Source organism: Lissotriton helveticus, chromosome 1_1 (assembly GCF_964261635.1).
Source record: "Lissotriton helveticus chromosome 1_1, aLisHel1.1, whole genome shotgun sequence".
Classification (NCBI taxonomy): domain Eukaryota; kingdom Metazoa; phylum Chordata; class Amphibia; order Caudata; family Salamandridae; genus Lissotriton; species Lissotriton helveticus.
Window position 1 is genome coordinate 462,968,908 of NC_136057.1, and position 22,051 is coordinate 462,990,958.

The 22,051-nt window shown below is 46.3% G+C and overlaps 1 protein-coding gene across 3 annotated transcripts in view; it reads right to left on the reverse strand.

The window, feature by feature from the left end:
* Window positions 1-229: 229 nt before the first annotated feature.
* Window positions 230-22,051, reverse strand: part of PARVB (parvin beta) — a 604,437-nt gene continuing 582,615 nt past the window's right edge. For 2 of the 3 annotated variants that reach the window (XM_078673861.1, XM_078673860.1), the window contains exon 13: window positions 636-846. In XM_078673861.1, coding sequence (XP_078529987.1) covers window positions 770-846 — 77 coding nt within the window. In that variant the 3' untranslated portion in view covers window positions 636-769. Of the gene's footprint in view, window positions 847-22,051 lie in introns of all 3 variants that reach the window. The other variant, XM_078673859.1, reaches the window with a different exon arrangement.

Consider the following 22,051-nt stretch of genomic DNA (forward strand, 5'->3'; position numbering starts at 1 on the left):
AGGACAGGAAACACATTATGTCACCACTATCTAATAACAGGTCTTATGCTAATGAAAAGTCAACCAGCTCCAAAAGCTCATGATGATTGGCACACCACCCAGAACTGCAAACTGGATTTGTACAAGCACAAAGATTATTTATATTGTCATATTAAGAAATTGATGTCAAATCCTAATAAATACATGATTAGTCACAAAGACCAGACAAAACAGCCATTGTTTGAGGATATTTTTAAATAAAGGATATTTTATGTAACGTTCAAAAAAGTCCAATAGTACATTGTCCTACAGGCATACATACAAGCATTTGAAACAAACAATGACATATTTAAAGTGTTTTATGGGGCCCAATAACTCAGTATTTCAAAGTGTTTGATCAAGATCCAGAAGAGAGAAAATAAGAAAGGTGGACTGATACCAGGAGCTTGTACTACCCTGTGTGTTTATATGCATAATTGACCAGAAACAGTTTAGCCCAAATAGACAAATAACACGCCTGGGACTAGCAATCTCGGTTTTGTTGTATTAAAAGGTATATTATAACTAGAAGCTAGACAAACACGGCTGGACTCTCTCTCACAGAAAGGGCATACCCGAGGGGCCCTTAGAAAGGCCCCATCTGTCGGGCATGCTGCCTCTTCTCTGGAAGACGACAGTCCGGAGTAAGGCAACCCCGCAGCACGGATCCAGTGTAAGGCACCGAGGTTACAACAGGAACTCATAAATATTTCAGTCTGGGGCCAGGGACTGCTTGTAGCTGCTTCCAGCATCACTCGACGTTCTTGTATTTTGTGAACAGGTTGTACAAAACCCTCAGGGTAGACTTCAGATCCAGGTTGACAACATCTGTGAAAGAAAGGAAGATTTTTTAGACCCTTGCATCCTTTTGTCGCCGCTTAACAGTATAGGTATTCGTCTGATCGCTGCACATCACTTGTGAAAGAATACGAAGGCACAATTCCCTCAGCTGCACAGAATCTCAGATTAATTCATGCATGAAATCTACTTACATCCTCTACAAAGTAAACTTGGGTTCAGCAGTCTTGGCAATGCAAAGTCCCCAGAGAGACACTACAGTAAAGACATTGCGCCGCTGTGTCCAGGCCCAGCAGTCTGACGTCTCTTACAGTCAGCCCCCCTGCTCCACAGCAGATATCATCTAAGAAACGCATCAGACTCACAACTTTCCAGGCAAGCGATGTTCATTCATTAGCATTTTAACAGAGACGAAAACTAGATTGCAAATATTCATATGCCACAAATGACATGATGCTTGCCTTTCAGGTTGCAATGCCCTTTGCGAATTTGGACTGATAGTCAAAGACTTGTAAGTCAGCCATGAGGGAGGTAAAAGGTAAGCTATGCACTGAACCAAGGGGGTAAAGGCGGCTGCTATTGATAATGTTGCAGTTTGGGGGTAAAATTAATGTTGGCAGCTGCAAATGAACTGGTTTCAAGGCAATCTGATCAACTGGATGATGGGCCTTGAAGGGGCTGGAGTGAAGGGCATTGCTGATATAGTGAAGAAGAAAGGAAGCGGCTGTGGGCATGGTAGGAGGTATCAGAAATGGTGTACGAGATTTTTTGCCTTTTCTCGTTTAGAATAGATATTTAGTATCCACCTACCCATCTGCCTCCTCCACCCACGCTCAACCTATCTGGCATAATAAATTCCTCAAAATTCGCAATCGTTCTTTATATTGGAAATCCTGGCATTCCCTTGGTCTAAAATGGATCTCACAACTTCTTTCGGATAATCAGCCTCTTTCATTCCAAGATCTTCAAACTCAATTCTCGTTACCTGCCTCATCCCGTAAACAATATTTATCGATACTTCCATCCCTTACTCAATATCTTTCTTCACTCCCCGCCTCTAACTTTATTCCTACCACACATCTTTCGATTTCTAATGCTATCGATCAATCTCTCTCTGCGTCATTTATTTATAAATCTTTACAATCCTCTGTTGATCGTTCCAAATCTAAGGTTGAGTTGGCTTGGGAAAAAGATTTATCTCACACATGGTCCATTCTTTTATGGGACAAAATCTGGTCCAAGGTTCACAGTACATCCAGAGCTGCTAATACCACACAAACCTTATTCTTTATTTATAATCGTATATTATTCACTCCATTGCTCCTGTCCTCCTTTTCCCCAGACACTCCATCTATTTGTTGGTCCTGCACATCCCTTTCAGCTGATTTGAAACACATGCTATTTGAATGTCCCCCTATATTACATTTTTGGCACTTAGTTTGGTCCCAGTTACAAAATTTTTTCAAATTTACGGTTTCATTCTCCATTTCACACATTTTCTTAGGTTCCCTATCCCCTACCTTTGTTGAATCTGACTCCAACCACAAATTACTTGACTTATGCATAGCCATTGCTTTCCACCATATCACATCGCACTGGAAACAAGCTAAGGATGTTTCTTTTACTGCATGGTGGAATGCAGTTTGCTTTAATCACCGACTTGACACTAATTTTGTCTCTCCTATATCCTTAGCAATTAAACGTGATCTCTTATGGCTCCCCCTCACTGACTATCTCTCCTCAGTGGCTAAACCTCATCCACCACCTTCCCTACGTACGGTTGAAGTTTGTAAACCTCCATAAATGCATTACCTTAATTTATTCGATTATCATATTATTATATATAGCAAATGTTTTATCATATTTTTAATCTGTTTTCATATTTTAAGGTATCTTCTCATCCCCCTATATTCCTCACCCTCATTGCTATTTTCATATTTTGTGTTTCATTTTCTTGAATGTAATTCGCTAATATGTAAGATTACTCTCATTTTTTCGCATAACTTTTGATTGTTTCTTCATTTTGTCTTTGGTTCTTTATATTTCAATAAACTTCAAACTTAAAAAAAAAAAAAAAAAAAAAGAAATGGTGTACGAGAAGACAATTATTTCTATAGTGTTTAGCCTGGAGTTCAGGGGTCATGAGCTCAATATACACTAGAAAGCACTGTGTGCAAATATTGGTCAGCTTATGGTAGGCTGAAGGAGCCATCAAGGAGAGAATGAAGGAGGGGAGGGATACAGATGCATGTTAGACTGCATTGTGAGGGGACTAATGGCAAGAGGTGTAAACCTTAACGGTGAGAGGCAATACAAATAAGAGGCGCATTTTGAGGAAAGTGGCATAAATGATGGAATGCGTTACTTACCTGTAACAGCAGTTATCCAGTATTGGTGTCTTTCATAGATTCACATGCCTGAATCATTCCCCGTCGTCGAGATGGGAGCTCCGGTAATATAAAAGTAATGTCCTATAGACATACATAGAGAAAAGTAGGCCTAAAGGCCTTGCCTTAGTAGCCTATCTATGTCCTTTTGTAAAAAGGACCAAATTCCTGAAGGTAGCCAATCAGCTACCACCTCCCTCTAGACCTTCCTGCCAGGAGCCTCAGTCTCTCAGATTTTCGTACGCACCAAGCTAGGTAGACGTAGTGAATGTTCTGGAGTGAGAGATGAGTACTTCCTGGGGAGGTGGGAGGGTTGCATGTGAATCTATGAAAGACACCAATACTGGATAACTGCTGTTACAGGTAAGTAACGCATTCCTTATCCAGTATTATGGGTGTCTTTCATAGATTCACATGCCTGAATCAGAATAGCAAGCAATACATTATGCACATTTGCGATGGAACATAAGAATTAGTCTGAGATAAAACATATCATACGACTATATACCATCAGTAACACAAGTAATAAGTAATAAATGTGCATACCATTGCAGGACGGTGGGAAGAAGGAAGGCTCATCTCAGTGGAATAGATGGCGAAGTACAGCCTGGCCCACGGCTGCATCCTGCAACAGTTCTGTATCCAGGCAGTAGTGCCTGGTAAATGTATGCGGCGATTTCCAGGTCGCTGCTCTGCAAATGTCCAGAATCGGTACTCCAGCGAATAGTGCTGCCGATGTGGACACAGCTCTTGTGGAATGCGCTCGGACTGTGGAATGTAATGGACGTCCGGCTTTGTCATGGCAAAAGGTAATTGCCGCTGATATCCATCGGGAAATGCTTTGCTTAGACAGTGGCATGCCTTTTCTAGGTCTGCTGAAGGCAATGAAAAGTTGATTTGTTTTTCTGAAATGTTTCGTTTTGTCCAGATAAAATTTTAGACATCTCTTGAGGTCTAAAGAATGGAGGGATTTTTCAGCCACAGTACTGGGGTTTGGGAAGAATGAGCGAAGTACAAGTGGTTCATTGAGATGGAAGTCCGAGGGGACTTTCGGAATGAAGCGAGGATTAGTTCTTAAAATGACTCTGTCCTCTCTGAATTGCATGAAAGGATCTTGTATAGAAAGCGCTTGTAGTTCACTGACCCTCCTTGCTGATGTTAAGGCCAAAAGAAGAGCAGTTTTCCAAGATATGTATTTGAGATCAGCCCTATGTATGGGCTCAAATGGATGTTTCATCAATTGGTTGAGTACTATATTAAGGTGCCATGTTGGTGGTACACGTCTTGGCCTTGGAAAAGATCTATAGAGTCCTTTAAGAAATTGCTTTATCAGCCTGTTGGACCATAGTGAGGGACCTCTCGAAGTTCTTGTAAAGCATGAGATTGCCGCTAGATGAACTCTAATGGAGGCATGTGCAAGCCCTGTTTGCGCCAGATGTAGTAAATACGGAAGTATTTGCTCCGGCGTGATTCTGAAAGGATGGATATTGTTGTCTGAACACCAAATACAAAAGCGTTTCCATTTCAAGGAATAAGTTTTGTTTGTACTGACAGCCCTTGCTTTGGCTAGGACCTCCTTGCACTCCTGCGGGATGTTTAGGTGACAGAATTCTCTGTACTCAGGAGCCATGCTGATAATCTGAGAGATTTCAGATTCGGGTGGAGTACTTGGCCTCTGGACATTGAGAGAAGAGTTTGGTGTTGACGTAGTTGGATCGATGGTCGAACAGACAGGCGACGCAGGTCCGTGAACCAATGTTGTCTCGGCCAGTATGGGGCAATGAGAATCAAGGTGCGGTGTTCCATTTTCATTTTCCGAATGACTCTGGTTATTAGGGGAAATGGCGGAAATGCGTACGCAAACACATTGCGCCATGCGATGGAAAATGCATTTCCTAGTGACCTCGGTTGGGGATGCCAGCTTGGAAAGCTGTGGCATTTGGCGTTCTCCCTGGTGGCAAAGAGGTCTATGTGTGGTGTTCCCCATGCCGAGAAGATGTCGTTGAGAACTTGTTGGTCCAGTTCCCATTCGTGGGACAGTGACCGCTGTCTGCTGAGAGCGTCTGCTATTACGTTGTCTTTTCCTGGGACATATTCAGCTGTCAATGTAATGTTGTTGAGCAGTAGTCAGTTCCAGATTTTTTGCGATTCTCGAGACAGTGTCAGAGAATGCGTCCCTCCCTGCTTGTTCAAGTAGTGCATTGTGGTTGTGTTGTCCATGCGCACAAGCACTGCTGAGTTTTTGATGCGAGGGAGGAATGCTTGGAGAGAGTGAAGAACTGCTCTCAGTTCTAGGAGGTTGATATGTGGGGTTTTTTCCCTGTCCGTCCATTTGCCACTGATTTGCAGATCCTGAAGAACTGCACCCCATCCCTCCAGAGAAGCGTCTGTTGTTATGACGTGTGGAGTTGCTGGTATCAAGAACGTTAGACCTTTGGATAAGTTCTTGTTCATCGTCCACCACAGCAAAGCCTTGGTTATTTGTCGAGTGATGACTATGTGATCCTCGAAAGAGCCTGTACATTGGATCCACTGTTTGTTCAGAGCCTCCTGAAGGGGGCGCATTCTGAGTCGACAGTGAGGGATTAGCAGAATGCAAGAAGACATCATCCCTAGAAGGGATTTGAAAGTTCGGACTTTGATGGACTTTTTGGAAGACACTGCGGTAGCCAGAGCCATCAGTTTGTGTTTTCTTTCTTGAGATGGGAAGTGTTGGAAACCGGCTATTTCTGGTAGGCTAAGGCTGATGCCAAAGCCAGGCAGAAACCACCATTCCAGTCAGGGCAAGGAAGTCACACGCCAAGATAACCCCTGCTCACCCTCTAGGTAGCATGGCGCGAGCAGTCTAGGCTAAACTCGGAGGCGATGTGTAAAGCATTTGCGTCAGCGCACAACAGCAACAACATACTAGGTACACCACAAAAGAGACTCCACACAAGGTTATATTAAAATAACTTTTGTATTGTCAAAACATATCAGATAGAAATTACACATGTACATTGTGCCAACTGGCACGGCAATATTCACAAGGGATTATTTACAAGACAGGGCCACATGGGCCACTGTCTGAATCAACACTTTGCAGATATAGAAATACTTGTCAGTAATTAGAATAAAAGTATAGAAACTTCACTGTAACACAAAGTAACAGTTATAGATCACATCCAGTAACTACTGGGAACAGGTAAGTACCCCCTACGCAACCCTAAACCCCTTAGGAGACTGTCGCGCAGGGGACCAGGACCTCACTAGGACCACCTGTACTGAAGGAATAACCACCTAAGTATCACACAGCATTTAGGGGTCTAAGAAAGAACACATTACCCATGATGTATGGAACACATTCAGAGGAGTAGTAAAGGAAAACCACCTAAGTAGCACACAGCGTTTTAGGGGGTCTAAGGAAGAACACATTACCCATGATGCATAAATATACATTCAGAGGAGTAGTAAAGAAAAACCACCTAATGCATAAACCTACACATTCAGCGGTGTTAAGAATAAAGCACATGATGCAATAAAATTACATTCAGAGGTACCAGAATAATACAGTAGCGCAATAGTCACATGATGTCTAAAAACATTCAGAGGTGCAGGAATAAGACATGATGCGAGAAATCACATTCAGAGGTACAAGAACCATACAATTGCGCAAAACCTACATAAGCCACCACCTGTGGCAGTCCCTAGGCCAACTGGCCTTGTTGGGGCTAGAACGCCCTGAGTCTCAATGTCAGGGCCTAAACGATGCAGGGGCCCACTACTTGCTGGGCCCCTGGGAACACGCACAAGGGCCTAAACGTTGCAGCTGGCACTAAGTGCTGCGCAGCTGTGAAGGCCTGGCACCACGGTGCCCTCGCTGTCCCACGCAGGGACTCTCTCTCCAACTTACGCCTAAACGGTGCAGCTGCCCACTAATTGCTGGGTAGCTGGAGATTCAACACTGCGCCGGGGCCCTCACTGGCCCTAGAACAAAACTGCGCACAAGGGTCGGAGCCACACAGGCTCTGAAAACACTGGTCAACCGTTGGAGCCACACAGGCTCTAAAAACACTGGTCAAACGTTGGAGCCACACAGGCTCTAAAAACACTAGGCACCAGGGAGCCCTCAGGCTCTGAAAACAATGGTGCCCCCTAGAGCCCCACTGGACTCTCCAAACGTTGGGGCGACCCACTGCCGACCGGGGTCGACCTTGGTTGGAGTCCCCCCCCCCTTGGGGGACCCGAGATACTGCGACTGCCCCTCGAGCCTCTAGGGGCTCGTAAAACATTTGTGCCCCCTTTGAGCCTCTCAGGGCTCACAAGCAAAATGCAGCCGGTTTGTTGGAGCCCCGCTCGGGGGCTCGAGCACAGAGATCCGCCCTCCGAGCTTCATCAGGCTCTGCACACCAGAGGGGGGGGCGAGGGCACCGGCAATGTGCCCCGACGGCCCCCCTCTCCCCTTTGAGCTGCACTCACCAGTTCTCTTGTGCGGCGGCGGCTGGGGGACGGAAAGCTCCCGCTCCTCGGGACTCTCCACTGCTGCGGCCGGACTCCTCTCTCTCCGGGGCTCCTGCTTCCTGCCGCGTCCTCTCGTCTCTCGGGCACAACTCCGGTCTCCCTCCACAGCATGGGAGACCGGCAACGACAACCTGCTTCTTTTCTCTCTGGGCTCCCTCCCGGTCACGGGAGCCCCGCAGCAGCCGCCGCCGCCATCTTCCGCGCCTTCCTCTCCTCCTCTTCCCGCCGACTGCGGGGGGCGGGACTTCCGGCCGGCCGCGCTGAGATTGGCCGGCCGGCCGACCACTTCCGGGTCGCTGCGGGCAGCGCAGCGGCCCTTCTCTTTAGGCAGGCAGGCGGGGGCTGATTCCTTTCACGGGCCAGATGCCGGGTGGGCACCGGCCATGGGAAATAAAGCGCTTCCAAGCGCTAGGGAAAATGAGCAGAGCGCTACCAGCGCTGTACTCGAAAATAAAGCGCTCCTAAGCGCTATTGTCCCAGCGAAGCGCTCACAGGCGCTAAAGAGGAAAAGTCCAGCCAAGTCCTCCAGGGGATACAGCAAAGTCCCTCCAGGGTAAAGCAAAGTCCCCCATCCTTCCAGGACAGGCAGAGGGGTCCCCCAGAAGTCCAGGCATCCAGGGGCTGGGCAGCGCCCGCCCCTGGTAGATTCCAGTCCGAAGTAAGAACAAGACAAGAAGAACCTTTTGGACGGGGAACAGCCCCTTCTTATCCACAGAAAAGGCTTTGAAGTCGTTTGAAGTCTTTGTGTAGGCGAGCCCTAAGCCCTGGGTGTATCTGGTTTCCCTCTCCTGTCAGCCTCAGGTCAGAGGTGACAGGGGGCCATCCGGAGGGAGAGGCAGCAGGGTGGGCTGACAGGCACAGCCTGGCACCCCCAGAGCTCTTCCCTCCCATCCGTGACAGCAGATGGGGGCCTTTCATCTACGACTGACTCAGACCCCCCTCCTCCAGACAGTCCATCTACCAGCAGGCCCAGGCATGCCTGGGCCAGGCCCATCAGCCAATCACGTGCCAGCAGACTCACTACACAATTATGCCAACTTCTAAAAGTAGCGCTTCTAGACTAAACACAGCCATGCCGCATACACCATTCTGCAGCATTCCTTCTCACGAATTCATACATATCAAACTCGACCCTGCACTCCCCATGCATCAGGAATCTACCATGGGCATACATATTCCCCATTCATTCCTATGGGAGGGCAGGTCACTCACCATCCATACACAGAGAGCACACGCACTTTACACTGTACCACAGTGAAAAAGTGCGCAGAGGCCTAAAATCACCAATCCAGGTTCCAAAAACAGGCTAGGAAAAAGCAAAAAGTCACGGGGTGAACCTGCCCAAAGGACCGGGTCCAACAGGAAGGCTTTGGATGAAATGGTGTTTAGAGTAGCCCCCAGGAATGTTATAATTCTGGTGGGTTGCAAGGTTGATTTCTCGTAGTTGAGAGTTAAACCTAGGAGCTGGAAAATATCGAGACAGGCGGTTGAAGACAGCTGTGCGTCTGTGAGAGATGGTGCTTTCACCAGCCAGTCGTCTAGGTAGGGGAAGACCTGGTGATTCTGCTGTCTTAGAAAAGCTGCCACTGGAGCCAGGCATTTCGTAAAAATGCGTGGTGCTGATTTGAGGCCAAATGGCAGGACACAGAATTGGTAGTGTTGACCTGCCACCTCGAAGCGAAGAAATTTTTTGTGGCGATGGTGTATTGGGATATGGTAATATGCGTCTTGCAGGTCCAAAGACGTCATATAGTCTCCCTCCTCTAAGGATCCTAAGATTTCCTGGATTGTCACCATTCGAAACGATTGGCTCTTTAGGAAGACATTGAGTGCCCTGAGATCGAGAATGGGCCTCCATTTCTTCTTTTTCTGCTGAATTAAGAAGAAGCGGGAATAAAATCCCTTCCCTTTCTGGGCGGATGGAACTCGTTCTATTGCTCCCTTCTTCAGCATGGAAGAGATTTCTTGTAGGAGCAAGCGAAGGCGCTTGTGTGGAAGTTTGCGAGGAGGAGTTAACGGTGGGATTGAGTTGAATTCCAATGTGTGACCATGCTGGATTAATTGGAGAACCCACCGATCCGTCGTTATCGATCTCCAGTTGTGGAGGAAATGTGTCAATTTTCCTCCAATCTTGAGAGGACACGACGGTGTGGGGAGTGTCTGCTGAAATAGTTCATTGTCGTCCGCCGGTCGTTCTCTTCTGGGATTTACCCCTGAAGTTCGCTCTCCCGTAGGAGGTCTGACGACCTTGTTGTTGCTGTCGCTGCTGATATTGTGAGCGATTTTGGTTGTAGGAGTAAGAGGATCTTCCTTGATAGGATCCTCTGTATGTTGGTTGACCTCGTCCTCTGTTCCCACGAAAGGACTGAGTTTTAAATTGTAAAGTCCCGAGAGCTCTTGCAGTGTCCGTGTCTTTCTTGATCATCTGCAAGGCTTCATCTATCTTTGCACCGAATAGATGTTGTCCGTCATAGGGCATGTCCAAAACTTTGATTTGGACCTCTTGACGGAAGGACGTTGCTTTGAGCCATCCTTGTCTGCGCAAGACAGCTGCGCCTGCTAGCTGTCTAAAGCCTGTCATGGCGACATCCACAGCTGAATCAATGATCTCCGATGCGGACATCTGTCCTTCTTTAAGGAGGGACTGGACTTCATCTTTTAAATCTTCCGGTATATCTGTTAGATACGGAACTATATCTTCCCATAATTGTCTATTGTATCTGCCTAGCAGAGCAATGGCGTTGGCCACCTTTACAGTCATGGCAGACGTTGTGGAGAATCGTTTGCCGATGCCATCTAATTTTCTGCCTTCTTTGTCTGGTGGTGCTGAGAGTGGCGAGGATGGATTTCTGGAATTCTTTTGAGCGGCTTGGGTGACTACTGAGTCAGGCTTGGGATGCGTATTAAGGCAAGTAGGTGCAGATGTTGGTGCCTTATACTTTTTATCAAGTCTCGGCACCACTATAGATACAGAAGCAGGCGTTTGCATGAGTTGCTGACCCTGTTCCCAGATGTAATCTATTATGGGAATTGACCTCGCCGATTTCTTTATGGGATCTTTAAAGTCATAAAGAAAACAATCGGTTTCCTTTGATTCCATGGTCATGTGGAATCTAATGGCCGCTCTCTCAATTAAATTGTGGAATCCGCCGATATCCACTGGTGGAGAGTCTGAAGTGTTGGGTTCCGGCGTGGCTGGTGAATGAGCGACGTAATCCTCTCCGTCTCTGTTTTGGGAGAGGTCGTCTCTAACCTCTCCTTCTTCAGGAACATCTTCTTCTTCGTCAGAAGATTGAATGTTATGCACCGCTTCACTGTCCTGCGTCATAACCAAAGATGGTGGTCGTGATCTAGGGGAGTGGTGCGGTCTGGATGACTCGTGAGGCTTCTCTTTGGACGAGGCTGCTGGTGATTCTGGGAATCGTGTCTTGTAGTCTGTGATCAAGAATTGCAAGTCAGAGACTATTTCAGCCGGCAGGCATATCATTGGAGTGACTCGAGTATGTTCCTGTATCTGCGTAGTTTCTTCCGTAAAGATGACATCATCTCCGTCATCGTCAGTACTCTGGCATTTGACATTGAGATCTGATGGCCTTGTAGCTTGTTCGAAGTGGTCATCATCAGATTCATCAGTTTGAAATAAGCAGGCTGGAGGTAGTTTTTGAACCCTACTGGGTGATGTCAATGCTGGTGTAATGGGCAGTTTGGTAATCATTTTAGATGGTATCAACTCCGCTTTTTTCCATGGTGTCAACGATGTCGTCGTCGACGATGAGGTCGTCGACGGTATCGCCGACGGTGTCGTCGACGGTAATGAAGATGGTTTGTCTGGCGTCGACGAGACTTTCGTCGTCGTCGCTGTCGTCGGCGATGTGATCGTCGATGGTGTGGTCGTCGTCGTCGACGGTAACCTCACCGTCGAAGATGTTCTCGTCGACCATGTACTTTTAGTCGTCGACGGTACCTTCGTCGTCGGTGGTGACTTCTGCGTCGACGGTACTCTCGTCGACGACACACCGGATGTCGACGGAATCTTCGTCGACTGTGAAGGCGTCGTCGACTTTTGTTTTATCGTCGTCGTCGTCGACGTCGTCGTCGTCGACGGTGATGTCGACGAAGCTTTAACAAATGACTGCTGCTTTTTTATCAATACAATTGACGACAGTGGCTTACCCATCGTCGACGATTGGGTGGTCGTCGTCGTGGAAGCAAAGGCGGACGACGCCATCGTCGTCGAAACTGTCGTCGTCGACGTGGAGACATATGTCGTTTTTCTTGAAGAAAACGTCGACGCGGTCGTCGACGAAGACTGCGATGGCTTTTTGAAAGTTGCTGGTTCCTTCCCAGACGTGTCTGATCTTACCTCCGAAGACTTAGAAGTAGTCTTTTTGTGAGGGACGTCTGAATGGCTAGGGGAGGCCTCCCTTGGCCTTTTCAAAGACAGTTTTGAAGAAACTGAAGCCATTTCACTGCCCTCCGAGGACAGCACATCATCATCTCTGGTTTTAAGTCTGTTTAACCAGAGGAGCAGTCTTCCTTCTCTATCCTTGAGAGTTTTGGTAGAGAAAGTTCTACAAATCCTACATTCCTTGACAAAATGATCTGGATAAAGACAGTAGAGACAAGTCTCATGTTTGTCATCAATGTGCAGTCTCTTCTTGCCACAAGAGGAACAGGCTCTAAATAGTCCTTTCTTCTGTTGTTCAGCCATAGTTGAGGTGAATAATCCAAGGTTTTAGTGGAAAAAATTAGAAATTCAAGAAACCTGAGGAGAGCTCAGGTGGGGACTCCCTAGCACAACGTGCGGTAGAAAATCTGAGAGACTGAGGCTCCTGGCAGGAAGGTTCTAGAGGGAGGTGGTAGCTGATTGGCTACCTTCAGGAATTTGGTCCTTTTTACAAAAGGACATAGATAGGCTACTAAGGCAAGGCCTTTAGGCCTACTTTTCTCTATGTATGTCTATAGGACATTACTTTTATATTACCGGGGCTCCCATCTCGACGACGGGGAATGATTCAGGCATGTGAATCTATGAAAGACACCCATAATACTGGATAACTACCATTTCTCTAAGGGGGTGAGGGGTGAAAGGCAACACAATGCCTTGATCATAAAATCGGCTAGACTGCATACACAGTCCTTAAAGGTGGGTTCATGGCGCCCACCACTATTTTGGAAATCGTGAGCATTTTAATTGGAGATTAACAATAAAGGCAGGGTTGTGTGTATCATCGCACTGGAAGAAATAAAAGGTAAATCAACAGGACTAGCAAAATTGCGCCCTAGAGAAAATGTTCTTTTAATTGACAAAAAAAGATCGTTTTGCTACATACAGTGCAAAAGAACTATTCTGAAGAGATGGTGCCAAGCGTGAAATGGAAGTAGTACTGCTGCATCCAAGCAGATACAACAATTAGTTACTAAACTAATCCCACACTGTATTGTTGCAATTTGTGTTTAGACAGGGCAAAAACATTCCATTATCATCAATGACATCTTTACCACTTAAAGCCATAGTGCTACTCATATCCACTTCATTTCGCAGTGTAGGTTTTGTGACTACCTAATTCAGATAAAAGCTGACAAGAGAAGGGCATTTAGTTGGAAACAGATGAGGAGAAACTTGGCTTTCTCTGAACAGTTGTACACATATTGAACACAGTGTGCAATGAGGGTTCGCCACATATCTGTGGTTGATTGTTAATGTCAACTGGTCTACACATGGAGTGTATGGTATAAGGTCAATATTGCTCTTAACACATGCTTGCTACACCTAAGGGAGTTGTATCTGTAATGAGTTTAATTATTCGTCATTATTCGGAGCTATTTTGTACTTACTTTCAGGCCTCAAATGCCATACTAGTTTATAGAGTAATGTATATAAAATGCTTGAATAATGTCATCAGTGAGGTCCTCAATAACGTCATAGAACATGTTGAGTGATGTAATATAGGAGGTCATAAGAAGCATGGCAGGGGCACACGTTATAGTTAGCTCTGTGAAGTTCTGTTTTGTTTTTAGTTCAAAACATTATTGTTGTCACTGACATTCACCTAACTAACGTTACTTTCACCTTTTTCTTTTTTTTCAGTGAATTTCTATGGTTTCATTTAAACAAAATAAATCTTTTTATTACAACTAAATATAACACTAATCAGTGACTGTCTAGTTTTCTTTAATGTGATATTTTATTACCTCACGTTAAAGCTAACCCCCGGCCGTGGGCAGCAGGGTTATATGCAGGGCCTGGCCACAAACCACCCACAGGTAGCCAACCCCGTACTGTACATGGCCTTTGGCTGTGCACAGCAGGGGATTGGTAACAGGGCATGATTTGAGGCCAGCCCTGTGGCCAACCCAACCTGGAGCCAGCAGTGTTGCATAGAAACAACGTGGAAGGGGGACCAGAGCTTATAGGTGATTTGGTGCCTTTGCATGCTCAGCAAAAAGAACAATTGATGGACAGAATGCTGAACAATGTCATACATTCACCCCCGTACAGAGATCTGGGACAAAATCCATCGTTTTTTTTCTCCCAATGCCATTCCAGGTTAAATCCAGCCATATGCAAATCAGTATTGACCTTGTTCCTCGTGGGAACAGTCTCATCCAAACTGCCAAGCCAAGTCCTCCCTGGACCGGAAACAAGCATCTGGCACACTTAGGGTGAGAAAGCAAAAGGCCCACAGATGATGGACGGAATGCAGAGCAAATCAAACATTCACACTCGAGTCAAAGGAACTGGGTTAAATCCATCGTTCTTTTGCTCACCATGCCACCCCAGTTTAGGCCCAGCCATATGCAAATCAGTCTTGACCCTCATGGGAGCAGTCCTGTCCGATTTGGTAGGCACGAACGATTAAGTGATTTGCCCAGAAACGCAGGATGTTGAGCCAACGCCGAAACTCAAACCTGCTTCCTCAGCTCCAAACTTGGCAGCTCTAGCCATTACCCCACAACCGATTTGCACAAGAACTAAAGCAGTTTCAATATTATATACAACAAAGCCATAATTGTATGTAAGCATGTAGTATATTTATCTTATGCAACTAACAACCTTTGACAAATGGCTTGTTGTAGGTGTAATGTTACTAGTTGTATTAAATAAGTAGAAGCAATAACAGAAGCCGCAAAATAGAGTTGGGTGGAAACATTATGCTGAGCACAGATTTTTAGCAGAAGTGTTTGAAGCCACGCCCTTAATTATATCGGCCACGCCCCGTTGAGACCCACAGTTTTTTCAGCCTACTTAAAGCCCTGGGTATAGGTATAATCGAGCTAGGTGATGGAAGAATTGGGTCTTAGGTGGCATGGTAGGACACTATATGGAACACTCAGGGGAAGGTGTTACAAGATCCAGGAGGTTAATAGCGTGGTATCAGGTTGGGGGATAAGAGCAAGAGATAGCTTGATGAGGTACAAATAATAATAATAATAATAATAATCCACATTTGTAAAGCGCACAATCACCCGTAAGGGTCTCTAGGCGCTGGGGGCCGTCGGGAAGATTAAGCAAGCTATTGCCCAGAGTCACATGGTGCTGGACTAACCTGCCGCCGGAGCCGGGGATCGAACCCTGATCCCCAGATTCCAGCGTCAGTCGCCCTGGCCGCGGCGCCACACCTCTCCAATATACGAGCCGGGGATCGAACCCTGATCCCCAGATTCCAGCGTCAGTCGCCCTGGCCGCGGCGCCACACCTCTCCAATATACCAGTCCTTCGTGGACTGACAGGGTCTAGAGGGTACTTAATGTGGCCTGGATGGGAGCTACAGATGTTTCACTCTGCCAGCTCCATGCGGTGCACATCTGTTGCTTGAAGATATGGGTTTAGATGATGGCCCTTTATTCAATAATTACGGGTTCGCATCTAATATTTATAGCATTACACATTAAGCAGAATATTTTAGCATCCCCTGTGCTCGCTTTACCCTGTACTGAAGGGAGCTTGTCTTCCTCTGAACCCCGGCCAATTAATGCGCTGGAGTTTACAGAGGTCCACGGAGACGGGAGCACTCAGGTCTGGCACAGCACTCGACAGAAATCATTTCCAGCGAGGGAGCAGCACATTTGCCGCTCCTTCGGATCCCTCCCAGGCGCACATCTTCAGCCCAAAACACACTCGGCTGCTCTTGCGCTTTAGTTTGGCAGTTTCGGAGACTGCTGCCTTCTCTGCTTCCCACACAAGCCATCAGAGTAGAAGAGCATTATCATTAATCTTTCAGGAGAACGTTTCCAGGCGGTATTTACAATAACATACACAGAGAGTCAGTATCTAGCGACATGCTCCTGACGCAGCTGATGTCGGCCTACACCAAACAATGCAAAACAAGGCACATGCTCACCGGTGTCGAGGCGTGTCAGCTATTTTCCTTGAATTCATCAACTGAGCAGTAAAAGCCACACAGAGTGCAGAATAGCCGGTCCTCCATTACGGAGCACACAGGTAGGCAGAGGTGAAGGTTTAGGTTCCTGTCCTTTGCACCTTAGAAGTAAATCCCAAAAGTGCACCTCACTAGGAGGTGAAGGACAGGTACAGTTTCAGCTGCCCATGTTTCTAGCTCAGTTTCGCAAACTGTGGGGCCAGCCATTTCTAGTGAGTCACGAAAGAGCAACAAATAAAAATGCAGTTACATTTTGTATTTATCTGGTCACATTGCTGTGTTACAAAGACAGAGGTGAAATGTTAGGCTATGCCTTCTGACAAATTGCCGTTTATTCATGGAGATTGGTGTTTACTTTTCTCTTTCCGACTGCAAATTGAGAGGAGTTTTTAACCTCTTCAAGGCTCAAGACGAGCTCAGCTCGTCATGAGGCACAGTGGAGCTGTGCTCATAACGAGCTGAGCTCGTCATAACGGCCGTGGAATGCCCAAGCGGGACTAATTCCCCTCCTGTGTGGGGCGTTCCATTAAGTGGGCGGAGTCATGACGAGCTCAGCTCGTCATGAGCACAGATCCACTGTTCCTCATGACGAGCTGAGCACGTCATGAGTACCGCAGTGCCACGCGCGGCCACCCTTCCCCCCACGCCGCGAGGGAATTAGCCCCGCGGCGAAGGGGTTAAAGTGAATTATGTGACTTCTTGCTGGAGTACACAGTGTGAAAGGAAAGGCAGTAGGATGTCATTTGTAACAAAAAAATTAAAAACCTGCAAAGGAACTGTACCCATTTCAGGATATATCAGCAGTAAGGAAAGCAAAATAAAGTACTTTTTCGTGATTCTGAAGTGTGATGGAAACAAGGATCAAATCAAAACACTTACTTGGCGATGCACATGTGGCAAATATACACTGAAACCATATCCCCACACATTAGAATTTGTCTGCTATTTAGTTTTATCAGTAAAACTGTCTGACTGTGCAAATATAGTGGCTATTTCAATAGAAATTGTTATGTCTGTAAATGACAGTGTGTTACTGCACACTGTTTAAGTAATATATTAGTGATAGGGTGCTCCAAAATGCACCACCAGCAACATACTACACCATTACCACTCTCCTGCTAAATACATTTGCTAGACCTTGTGCAAATCTCAATCTCGTATGCTTAAAATAAAAATGAATCTGACCTTATGTAATAGAATTTGGTGCTCATGTAGTGCAAAAAACTACAATATATATCTATAAGAGAAAGGGAGGGACCCCAAAATGCACCACTGGGGCCCGTTTTAAAACAAAACATGGAAAGGAGGCCTGACCCCCCCCCATACTTTGCTGCAGAAGGAATTTCTCAAATCAATGGTATCAACAACTTTGTGGAGTGAACAGATGCCACAGGCTAGCACCCCAATTCGAAAAGTGTTCCTGCTCCACAGGCTAGCACCCCACTCTGAAAAGTGTTCCTGCTCCAGTGCAGTTCACATTCTGCAACTCCTATGGATAGATCAATATCTTGGCCACAGACTTATTGAAGGGCATGGTCAAGGTTGTAGCATTTACAAATATTTCCTAATAGAGCGGTATGAAAAAAATAGGAAAGAGCATGTTATTTTGCGAATTCACAGCATTTTAAAAGCATGTCTATTTTTACATTAAACAAATTGTACCACCTCATGTATGTCAAAGCTAGAAGGATTTCTAAAGTTTGTTTTTCTAAAAATTGGGTCATGGTTATAAAACGTTTGGGTAGCACTGCTCTAGCTGCCATTAGTACGTCGCGAGCAGTGGTGCCAGGGTCTAAGGAAGTGAGGGGTCCCCAAGAGGAATTGTCTTACAATCCAGTATGTGCACATACAAGCTCATTCTCTCTGCTTTCATTAGAGCCTGTGCAACCCTTGCAATGTATTTGCAAATGCCATTAAAGATGGTATCTTAGAGAGAAAGTCAGTGTAGCTACTCACCATTCCTAGTATATAAACACGTTCAGCTGACCATAAGAAGTCCGGTCATTACAGTTTTTCTTTTACATTACAGTAAAATCTGAAGACCTGGGCTCTAACTCCAGCTCTAGCACTTGCTGAAAAAACGTGTGAAGGGTGGCAGCTTTGCCAATCTCTGCTGTCTTTTCCTCATGCACATCCTGCACCTAGCTGCCGCCCTTTAGGTTTCAAACACAACAAAATGATGGAAGGAGTGCTGAAACCTTTTAACTACTCACCCCCAGTCAAGAGACTTGGATTTAATCCATCGTTCTTTTGCTCACTTTGCCACCACAGGACAGACCCAGACATATGCAAATCAGTCTTGACCCTGTTCCTCATGGGAACAGTCCAGCCTGAACTTCTTAACTAGGTCCTCCCTGGACCGAAACAAGCATCCTGGGACCGGTTTCGGGATTTTCTTTTTCAGAAGAGCTGTTACACAACACAGCATCCAATTCACAGCCACCGTGCATTCTCTGCTCTTTTCTGCCACTGCTCACTCTCCTCCCCCTTCTCTCCGGCTCGCTCACTCTCCTCTGGCAGCTTCCTCCTCCCTCCTGCTTTAAATCATGGGGTATCACTTGCCGACCTCTCTCGGCAGGTAATCCTAACCATTAATAGGTTTGGTGCACCTTGGTAAGCCTATTGCTAAAGGTGTGAGTGAGTCTGTCGTACTGCCACCAGTCGATGCTTTGGGGGAATCACATACTGGACTCACATGGTATGGGACGCTATTAAGAACATTGTAAATGGACCTCGTTGAGGACTGCATGATTTGTTGCAAATAATGTAGCACAGGACCACATTTATTCCATTATATCAATCTAAAATCATTATGTTTTGTAAGATTGCGCTATAGGTAATTCTGCTTTCTCCCACTATAAATAATGGCCGCCTTGTAGTAAACTCAGAACACAGTGACAGGACGTTTGCACACCCTTGGGCCTTGTTGGCCAATGGACTCCAGACCTTAAAGGGCATTGTCTATAGAGCTAAACTCGTAGCTAACTTGGCACGGTATCCTCTGAGCTGGAATAAAAGGCAAGGAGCCCCCGTGTGCACATCCAGTGTAGCAATGTAGGTTCATCAACTCTGGCTAGGCAGGCGTAAAGACGGCCGTATTATACTTAGCAGCAAGTTAAGTAGTTAGGGATCACACTGATTTTCCATTTTGCTAGCCTCTGTCTCTTTGTAAGGCACTCTGTGTGCTGCTCTTCTTGTCCCAGGTCTGAATTATGTCTCTGCCTTCTACTATCCATCTCTCTCCTCGTCTCCCCTTTCATATGTATGCCTCTTTTCATGTGGTCTTTACCTTTTCCTGTGTATCATCTCCCTTTCATGTCCATGTGTCCCCCTCCCAGTTTCTGTCGCTCTCCCATTGCTTCTTTTCATAACTCGATTGCCTGATGTGGATTTCTCATTAACTTGCTTTCTTCACAATGCTGGTTGATTTCTTTCCATAGTCATTGCTTCTTTGTCCTCTTGCTCATTGCTTGCTGTTAGAGTTAGAACTGGTGGTCTCTAATTGGCAGAGGTAGATACCTTTGACCAAATAGGGAGCCTTCCTTCTAGTCAGGGTAAGGTGGATACACACTTTAGATAACCCCTGCTCACCCCGTTGGTAGCTTGGCACGAGCAGACAGGATTATCCCAAAGGTAATGTTTAAAGTTTTTGTTCCAACACTCACAGTAACACAGTGAAAACACCACAAATGGACACCACATCAGTTTAGAAAAACAAAGTATCTTTATCTAAACTACACAAGACCAAAACGACAAAAGTCCAACATACACAATTTAAAAATATGACTTTGGAAAGGTTTGAAGATCTTGTACCATAGAAATCTATGGTGCGTGACTTTGCACCAAAGTACCTGGAGATGCAACAAAACTGCCCAAGCCAAACAGCGGCAGATGGGTTGCGTCGAGTCCGGTCTGTAGGGGGAGCGATGCGTTGAGTCTTCGTGCCGGTTCCAGTGCGCAGGTGATGCGTCGGGAAAGCGTCTCGCACAGGTACTATGAATGGATCTTCGGGATGCAATGGCGATCGGTGCAGCAGCGTTGCGCAGCACAGCATCAGTCCTCTTCAGCCGCGATCCCTCGATGCGTCGGTTCTTGCAGCAGCAACAGGCGCTGGGACGATCTTCTCAGCGGCACGGCGATGCAATGGAAATCTTCTCGCACCGTCGAGATGCGCCGGTGAAACGTGCTGCAAGAAGAGTGATGCGTCAGGTTTTGCAGTTCTTTTCACGCTGCTTCTTCTTCCAGCGCCCAAAACAGCAGCAACAACCTCCAGAGGCCCCACAACTGGGTCAAGCACTGTAGGCAGGTCAAAACTCACACAGCAGAGTTCAGGGGGAGCTGGGGGTGAAGTCCTTTTGTTCCTGGGACCAGCTCTCCTCAGGCCCTTGGAGATCTTCTTGAAGCAGGGGACACAGCACACAGTCCTTCTCCTTTCCTTGGCAGAATAGCAACTGCAGGTTAGCCCCAGAACACAGAGCAAGCGCAGTCCTTCTCTTCAGTTTCTCCAGCTCTTCTCCTTGGAAACGGATCCTCTTGAATTCCAGCTTGATCTAAAGTTCAGGGGTTTCAGCTCTCATTTTTATACCCCAAACGTCTTTGTTCTCTAGGAGTAAGGGGTCCTGGACCCAGTCCAAACCAGTTCTGGGTGCACTCTGCCAGTGCACAACTTATTCCTTTGTGAATGTGGACCAGAGTCTTCAGACGTAACGCAGGAGGTGGAGCAGGCATTGTGGAAGGCAGGCACAGCCCTATTCAGGCCCAGGTGCTACTCCTCCCACCACTCCAAATGCAGATAAGCCTATTCAGTCCAGGGATGACTCACACAGACTCCTGGAGCCACCTCAGCCCCTGTCACTCTCAAACCAGACAGTCAATCCACAAACAGGCAGAGGCACACAGAAAGGTTGAACAAGAAAAAAGCCACTTCCTAAAAGTGCTATTTTCAGACACAGAATTTAAAAACCATCCTTCCTTAAAGACGCGTTATTAAATTCTGAGTGCAGAGATACCAGACTAATTTCTTATCTCACTCTATGGGAAAATATGCAGGTAAACATGTTACACAGCATTCCCCATTCTGGCCTATGGACAAGATTGCCTTTCTATAGTGAAAAAGAAATTGGCAGTATTTCACTATCACGACATGTTACACACACTAGTACATGTCCTACCTCTCACATACACTGCACCCTGCCCAGGGGGGTAGCTTGGGCCCACCATAGGGGTGTCCTATGTGTAAGAAAAGGGAAGGGTGAAGGCCAGGACAGTGGGTACACTGACCAGATCACCATGGCAGTTAACAACCTGCGCGCAGGCACTGCTGTGGCAGGCATGAGACATCTTTTCAGGGCTACTTATGTGGGTGGCACAATCAGTGCTGCAAGCCCACTAGTAGCATTTGAGTTGCCAGCCCTGACACACTCGGTGCACTTTGCTAGGGTCCTACTGGTAAGACAAATATGCCAATCATGGACAACCAATTACAATAACAATTTACACAGAGAGCATATGCACTTTAGCACTGATCAGCAGTGGTAAAGTGCCCAGAGTCCTGTAGCCAACAACCACATGTCAGAAAAAACAGAGGAGGAAGAAGCAAAAAGTTTGGGGATAACCCTGCAAAAAGGGCCATTTCCAACACTTGCACCTGCCCGCCCACTACCTGTCATTATTTGACCTCCTAACCCCCCTTGTTGCTTATCCTCCTATCTTTGTTGTTAGCCCTGCTGCTCTTCACATGAAAAAGCAATATAACGCCACCAGCACTAGCCGTGTCAGACTTATTTCCGGCATAGTGTGCTGAGTCTCACAAGACATTGCTTCTAGGCACAGGTTTTCCACAAAACATGTTACCTACATATGTAACAGAATATGTAACATATAGGTAAAAGACATTGTCATTTACATTGCCAATAGCTCTAACTCTCGCAAATGCGAGACCTATTGCATTGCACATGCTTGTTT